Below are 7,824 nucleotides of genomic sequence, written 5' to 3'. Positions count from 1 at the left end.
GGTGTCCCAAGAATTAGACAATGCCTTCACATAACAACCCTGACCACTGCTATCAAGGTGTCCAGAGAATTAGACAATGCCTTCACATAACAACCCTGACCACTGCTATCAAGGTGTCCAGAGAATTAGACAATGCCTTCACATAACAACCCTGACCACTGCTATCAAGGTGTCCAGAGAATTAGACAATACCTTCACATAACAACCCTGACCACTGCTATCAAGGTGTCCAGAGAATTAGACAATGCCTTCACATAACAACCCTGACCACTGCTATCAAGGTGTCCAGAGAATTAGACAATGCCTTCACATAACAACCCTGACCACTGCTATCAAGGTGTCCAGAGAATTAGACAATGCCTTCACATAACAACCCTGACCACTGCTATCAAGGTGTCCAGAGAATTAGACAATGCCTTCACATAACAACCTTACCAGATTTACAGATCCTATATCCACATTTTTATGTCGAGAGAGTAGGCTTCAATATGCACAAATAAGTAAAAAAACATTTTTATGAATTACTAACTTTGTGGTACAACTGTTTATTAGAAACAATAAATACGTAGCAAAATCAGGAGCCCATGTTGTATTATAGCCATATAGAGTTAAAGTTTGTGTCTGAGCTGCTGTCTTGCTGTAATCGGGATATTTCCAACGAACCTTTACTTGGTGATACTTTCTTCGTTATTTGTTTGAAATGTTCCAGTGTTTATGTAGGAAATGCCTGGAGTAGCGCACTTCTGTGTCTAGTTGCAAGTGGAGCTAAAAAAAAGAGAGAATATTCAGAAAATTATTATATTCACGTTTTGCATAGATTGAGAAACGCCTCTTGCACGTGTATAGATCTTTGTTTTGGACGCACTGTGTGACATGCTGTCAGCCGTGGCCACGTCGCATAGAAACGACTAGTTCCTGCAAAGATGTTGGGAAATGCAAGATGTCTGGCAGCTAAAATCGGGAGGCCACCTCTCACTCTGTGCAAAAAGTGGATTTAATATGTTTCTGAATATTCTCCGATTTTTGGAATACCACCAGCAACTGGACACTGACGTTTATAAGAGACAAGTTTTTTCCAAATCAAGAACAAAGAAAGTATCGTCAAGAAAAATGCCGGTATGGAAGTACAGAGTACATTATTTCATACCCCATTACAAACGGTAGCTGGTTGAATTAGTGGTCTGAAGGGGAGACAGGCTTTTTGTCAACCAGGATCACTTCTCCACTGGAGACCACAGCAGTCTGTATAGTCTTCCTCTGAGCAGCAGCAACATCTCTCCCTGAAAAACACCACGGAAACAGATAAGAACAGAACCTGGGTCACATTCACAATAACAAAGCATCTGAACATAGACGTGTTGATCTCGGATCAGTTGTCTGTTAAATCATAACGATTAAGATTATGGACAGGGAGGATCTGATTGGAGATCAGCACTCCTACTCTGAGACACTTCAAATATGGGCCATGGTGCCCAAGCAAGGCCTTTATAAAGGGAGAACCACTACCTACTTTGCCTGTTGCATTTCGGTTCACAGGAGACCCCTGGAGTAGGGTAGCACACAGAGGTACTACAGTGGATGAAAATCTGTAGAGAGAGTACAGAATAAAAGAAGTTAGTGAAAAGTAAATAGTATATCAAATGAAGTTTCTATTATAAAAAAGCAAGCCAATTACCCGCTCTTTCTGGGGAGACAGAGTGTGATCCACAAAGGTGAACATCTCGAGGGTAAAGCGTTTGTAGTGGTTGGGGTACAGAAGGCCAGAGGAACGTTCCACAGGGACCATGGTGGTCAGGTAATTATCATTGGAGTAGGAACAACTGGAAAGAGAGAGAGGAGTAATAGATAGTTCATGTTGCAAAATCCAACCCTTCCTGTCCAAAGCACTTTAGTGCCCAAAACATTAGGAACAACCGCTCTTTCCATGACATAGACTGTCCAGGTGAACCCAGGTGAAAGCTACGATCCCTTTTTGATGTCACCTGTTAAATCCACTTCAACCGCTCTTTCCATGACATGACTCAAATCACATTGTATTGGTCACATACACATGGTTAGCAGATGTTAATGCGAGTGTAGGGAAATGCTTGTGCTTCTAGTTCCGACAGTGCAGTAATATCTAACAAGTAATCTAACAACAACTACCTTATACACACAAATGTAAAGGGATGAATAAGAATATGTACATATAAATATATGGATGAGCGATGGCCGTGCGGCATAGGCAAGATACAGTAGATGGTATAAATACAGTATATTCATATGAGATGAGTAATGTAGGGTATGTAAACATTATTAAAGTTGGGTTATTTAAAGTGACTAGAGATACCTTTATTAAGTCCATTTATTAAAGAGGCCAGAGATTTGAGTCTGTATGTTGGCAGCAGCCACTCAGTGTTAGTGATGGCTGTTTAACAGGCTGATAGAAGAAGCTGTTTTTCAGTCTCTCGGTCCCAGCTTTGAAGCACCTTTACTGATCTCGCCTTCTGCATGATAGTGGGATGAACAAGCAGTGGCTCGGGTGGTTGTTGTCCTTGATGATCTTTTTGGCCTTCCTGTGACATTGTTGGTGTCCTGGAGGGCAGGTAGTTTGCCCCCGGTGATGAGATGTGCAGACCTCACTACCCTCTGGAGAGCCTTACGGTTGTGGGCAGAGCAGTTGCCGTACCAGGCGGTGATACAGCCCGACAGGATGCTCTCGATTGTGCATCTGTAAAAGTTTGTGAGTGTTTTAAAGGACAAGTCAAATTTCTTCAGCCTCCTGAGGTTGAAAAGGCGCTGCTGCCTTCTTCACGACGCTGTCTGTGTGGGTGGACCAATTAAGTTTGTCCGTGATGTGTACGCCGAGGAACTTAACTTACTACCCTCTCCACTACTGTCCCGTCGATGTGGATGGGGGGGTGCTCCCTCTGCTGTTTCCTGAAGTCCACAATCATCTCCTTAGTTTTGTTGACGTTGAGTGTGAGGTTATTTTCCTGACACCACACTCCGAGGGCCCTCACCTCCTCCCTGTAGGCCGTCTCGTCGTTGTTGGTAATCAAGCCTACCACTGTAGTTTCGTCTGCAAATTTGATGATTGAGTTGGAGGCGTGCATGGCCCCGCAGTCATGGGTGAACAGGGAGTACAGGAGAGGGCAGAGCACGCACCCTTGTGGGGCCCCAGTGTAGAGAATCAGCGGGGTGGAGATGCTGTTTCCTACCTTCACCACCTGGGGGCGCCCGTCAGGAAGTCCAGGACCCAGTTGCACAGGACGGGATTGAGACCCAGGGTCTCGAGCTTAATGATGAGGGTACAATGGTGTTAAATGCTGAGCTGTACCAGGTGAATCCAGGTGAAAGCTATGATCCCTTATTGATGTCACCTGTTAAATCCACTTCAATCAGTGGAGATGGAGGGGACGGGACATGTCAAAGAAAGATTTTTAAGTCTTAAAACAACTGAGACATGGATTGTGTATAGTTCCCTTCCATGGGTGAATGGACAAAGCAAAATGTTGAAGTGCCTTGGAACGGGATACAGTAGGTGCCAGGAGCACCGGTTTTAGTTTGTCATGAACTGCAACGATGCTGGGTTTTTCACGCTCAACATTTGTGTATCAAGAATGCTCCACCACCCGAAGGACATTCAGCCAACTTGACACAACTGTCAAGCATCCATGTTGAAAGCTTTCGACACGTTGCCGACGAATCGAGGCTGTTCTGAGGGCCAAAGGGGATGCAAATCAATATGAGGAAGGTGTTCCTAATGTTTTGTACACTCACTGTATCTATAATTAAAAATACATAGTGGTACATGATACCTTTGATGTCACACAACGAAGAGATCTCAAACATATTGTTCAAAATACATACAGTATTAGTACAAAGAGCAAGTCATATAATCAGGGAGCAGCAAGCATGGAAATGAGGTGGACTGTAGTTACTCTTCAATGATGAGATCCCACTGGGGCATGCTGGCAGGGCTGGGGTCAGAGGTGGTCCAGCAGTGCTCCAGCATCAGGAAAAGGTTGGGATCCTTCCTCTCCAGGATGCGAACCTCAACGTTCACAGGCTGCCTCAAGACTTTAGTGATGGGGTAGTCTTCCTCGGTGTAATACAATGTGAAGGATCTCGACTCTGGAAGTCAGACAGGATTGGAAAAACTTGTAAAAGTCAATAAAAAATATTTAAAAAATCACTTCATTGCGTTCAAATATTACAAATTGACACAGAACGTTACCGTCATGACACCCCTTGGTGTCACATGTTCCTTTGGCCAGTCTCAGTTCCACTCTGAGGGGTCCAGGAGCAGCAACAGGAGCGGGTGCAGGAACGGTGTTCACCTCAGTAACCAGAGCCTCCACTGCAGTGGCAGAGTACTTACACTGGAACAGCAGCCTAGATAGGGAGAAACAATAGGGTCTTCAAGCATACTGTATCACTACTTTATGGGCCAGATCGAAGTCCTTACACGCTCGTGACGTTCTGAATCACCTCTGGGGAATCAATCAAGTCAATTCAATCTTACAGAGAGAAGACTCACTCAAAATGGCTGTCCCTGGTGATAGAGCCTCGAGGTCCCACCCCCACGTTAAAGGAAGATGCCATCCTGTTCTCATAAACCACATAACCACTTTCCTCCTGCAGGGGAGAATCCACAATTAATACCGAGCCAGTGTATAACATTCATATTATCTCTACTCACCTTTATAGTGGTGCCACAGGCAGTGACAGGGAACTGGTATATGGCGAAGGCTGAAGTGATGCCAACAGGACTGCAGGGGCGGTCATTTCCCCCCAACAGACTGATGGAATTAATGTCTATTTTGGGCCAAGTGGAATCCCTGGCCACCACCACCACAAACTGAGCATCCCTGGTACACTGCACAGTCACTGGGGAAAGAGAGGGAAAAGTACATGTTTGAGCATTACAATATTATCTGAGCATTACAAGACAGAAGCAATATCAGACACTCACCTGCCTTCCCATAGTAGCACTGCTGTCCATTGAAGCAGCAGTAGATAGCCTGACATTGAGATGGAGTAATATCTGGGGTTCCACATTGCACTATATCCCGAACCGGTACTTGACATCTCTGATCTGGAGTTTGGGTTACTGCTGGCCACTGGGACTCTGGCCGCTGGGGAGTCTGTTGCTGTGGCCACTGGGACTCTGGCCGCTGGGGAGTCTGTTGCTGTGGCCCCTGGATCACTGGCCTCTGAGGAGTCTGTTGCTGTGGCCACTGGGACTCTGGTCTATGGGGAGTCTGTTGCTGTGGCCCCTGGGACTCTGGCCGCTGGGGAGTCTGTTGCTGTGGCCACTGGGACTCTGGTCTCTGGGGAGTCTGTTGCTGTGGCCCCTGGATCACTGGCCTCTGAGGAGTCTGTTGCTGTGGCCACTGGGACTCTGGCCGCTGGGGAGTCTGTTGCTGTGGCCACTGGGACTCTGGTCTCTGGGGAGTCTGTTGCTGTGGCCACTGGGACTCTGGTCTCTGGGGAGTCTGTTGCTGTGGCCACTGGGACTCTGGCCTCTGAGGAGTCTGTTGCTGTGGCCCCTGGATCACTGGCCTCTGAGGAGTCTGTTGCTGTGGCCACTGGGACTCTGGTCTCTGGGGAGTCTGTTGCTGTGGCCTCTGGGACTCTGGTCTCTGGGGAGTCTGTTGCTGTGGTCTCTGGGGAGTCTGTTGCTGTGGCCACTGGGACTCTGGTCTCTGGGGAGTCTGTTGCTGTGGTCTCTGAGGAGTCTGTTGCTGTGGCCACTGGGACTCTGGTCTCTGGGGAGTCTGTTGCTGTGGTCTCTGAGGAGTCTGTTGCTGTGGCCACTGGGACTCTGGTCTCTGGGGAGTCTGTTGCTGTGGTCCCTGGGACTCTGGTCTCTGGGGAGTCTGTTGCTGTGGCCACTGGGACTCTGGTCTCTGGGGAGTCTGTTGCTGTGGCCACTGGGACTCTGGTCTCTGGGGAGTCTGTTGCTGTGGCCACTGGGACTCTGGTCTCTGGGGAGTCTGTTGCTGTGGTCTCTGGGGAGTCTGTTGCTGTGGCCTCTGGGACTCTGGTCTCTGGGGAGTCTGTTGCTGTGGCCACTGGGACTCTGGTCTCTGGGGAGTCTGTTGCTGTGGCCACTGGGACTCTGGTCTCTGGGGAGTCTGTTGCTGTGGCCACTGGGACTCTGGTCTCTGAGGAGTCTGCTGCTGTGGCCTCTGGGGAGTCTGCAGCTGTGGCCACTGGGGCTCTGGCCTCTGAGGAGTCTGCAGCTGTGGCCACTGGGACTCTGGTCTCTGGGGAGTCTGTAGCTGTGGCCCCTGGTGATCTGGCCTCTGAGGAGTCTGCTGCTGTGGCCTCTGAGGAGTCTGCAGCTGTGGCCACTGGGACTCTGGTCTCTGGGGAGTCTGTAGCTGTGGCCTCTGAGGAGTCTGTAGCTGTGGCCCCTGGGACTCTGGTCTCTGGGGAGTCTGTAGCTGTGGCCCCTGGTGATCTGGCCTCTGAGGAGTCTGCTGCTGTGGCCTCTGGGGAGTCTGCAGCTGTGGCCACTGGGGCTCTGGCCTCTGAGGAGTCTGCAGCTGTGGCCTCTGAGGAGTCTGTAGCTGTGGCCCCTGGTGCACTGGTCTCAGGGGAGTCTGCAGCTGTGGCCCCTGGGGCTCTTGTCTCTGAGGGGTCTGCTGCTGTGGCCTCTGGGGATCTGGTCTCTGGGGAGTCTGCTGTTGTGGCCTCTGGGGCTCTGGTCTCTGAGAAGTCTGCAGCTGTGGCCTCTGGGGCTCTGGTCTCTGAGAAGTCTGCAGCTGTGGCCTCTGGGGCTCTGGTCTCTGAGTCTGCAGCTGTGGCCTCTGGGGAGTCTGCAGCTGTGGCCTCTGGGGCTCTGGTCTCTGGAGAGTCTGTAGTTGTGGTCCCTGGGGCTCTGACCTCTGGTGAGTCTGCAGCTGTGGCCTCTGGGGCTCTGACCTCTGGTGAGTCTGCAGCTGTGGCCTCTGGGGCTCTGGTCTCTGGGGAGTCTGCTGCTGTGGCCTCTGGGGCTCTTGTCTCTGGGGAGTCTGCAGCTGTGGCCACTGGGGCTCTGGCCATTGGGGCTGTCTAGGCGTGGAGGTTGTAATTTGGGGTTGGGGGTTGTTGTACGAAGGAAACCTCAAGTTAGGCTGTGCATCAGCACAACATGTGAACACTACCAACAACACAAACCCAAAGGAACACCACCTCACTGCCATTCCTGCTCAATAAGATATAAGCTATCTTCAATAATACAGGTATGTGCAATATTGCCTATACAACCTATACTGCCTAATACAGATTAATACCTGAGTATGATAGAATGAGAGAAACTGCCTCCTGCAAAACAAATCCCTTTCCAACCCAATTAAATGGTCAGTACCGTGTTTGCTAGACGAGAGTCAGTGGCATTATCCAGAAATAACCCCTAGTAGTTTGTGAAAATAAGAGCACAATACAAGTTGCAAAAATAGACCGCAACAAGGAAACAAAAACCAGCTTCAGTGCAGAAATATTGTTCAACCTCCATTAGGAAGAACACAGCTTATATACCCTGAGATATATGATGTAATACATCACTATGTGTGTTCGTGTTCCTGTGTGTCCTCAGTCCTTGTACTACGACCTTTAGCGAGACGCTGACACAAATTCCTATCATGTGCGAACACAGGGGCGCAACTTTGGTTTTAGAAGTGGGGGGACATAACTTTGCGGGTGTCTGGGGGTCCTCAAACTTTGGGGGGCATCTAAAGCTTATTTCCTGCATTTCTACACAAATATAATATGACCCTTCTAGCTGTCTCTATGTAGAACAACAAAAAGTAAGCAAAAAATGCCCACAGTCATCAAGCTCGGTAAGAGATTGTG

At 48.9% G+C, this 7,824-nt stretch overlaps 1 protein-coding gene across 1 annotated transcript; it reads right to left on the bottom strand.

The window, feature by feature from the left end:
* Positions 1-535: 535 nt before the first annotated feature.
* Positions 536-7,035, bottom strand: LOC135558278 (proteoglycan 4-like). The gene is made up of 10 exons (XM_064991994.1): positions 5,683-7,035; positions 5,349-5,627; positions 4,958-5,207; positions 4,685-4,872; positions 4,523-4,620; positions 4,220-4,377; positions 3,924-4,116; positions 1,676-1,820; positions 1,511-1,586; positions 536-1,280 (listed from the first exon to the last, which is right to left on the bottom strand). Exons 1-10 carry the CDS (start codon positions 7,033-7,035, stop codon positions 1,174-1,176), a joined length of 2,847 nt encoding a protein of 948 aa, XP_064848066.1. The 3' UTR covers positions 536-1,173.
* Between the last annotated feature and the right edge of the window lie 789 nt (positions 7,036-7,824).

This window comes from Oncorhynchus masou, chromosome 17 (assembly GCF_036934945.1).
Source record: "Oncorhynchus masou masou isolate Uvic2021 chromosome 17, UVic_Omas_1.1, whole genome shotgun sequence".
NCBI lineage: Eukaryota > Metazoa > Chordata > Actinopteri > Salmoniformes > Salmonidae > Oncorhynchus > Oncorhynchus masou.
Note: the sequence above shows the minus strand (reverse complement) of the source record. Positions and strands in the feature narration are given on the sequence as shown.

What these genes read in the sequence shown, in the direction of transcription:
- LOC135558278 (XM_064991994.1), bottom strand. Translation starts at nt 7,035, where the DNA reads ATGGCCAGAGCCCCAGTGGCCACAGCTGCAGACTCCCCAGAGACAAGA. An exon ending in ACCAGGGACAGCCATTTTGA is followed by an intron (nt 4,378 to 4,522) that starts GTGAGTCTTCTC and finishes CTCCCTATCTAG; the next exon opens with GCTGCTGTTCCAGTGTAAGT. An exon ending in CACCAAGGGGTGTCATGACG is followed by an intron (nt 4,117 to 4,219) that starts GTAACGTTCTGT and finishes TCTGACTTCCAG; the next exon opens with AGTCGAGATCCTTCACATTG.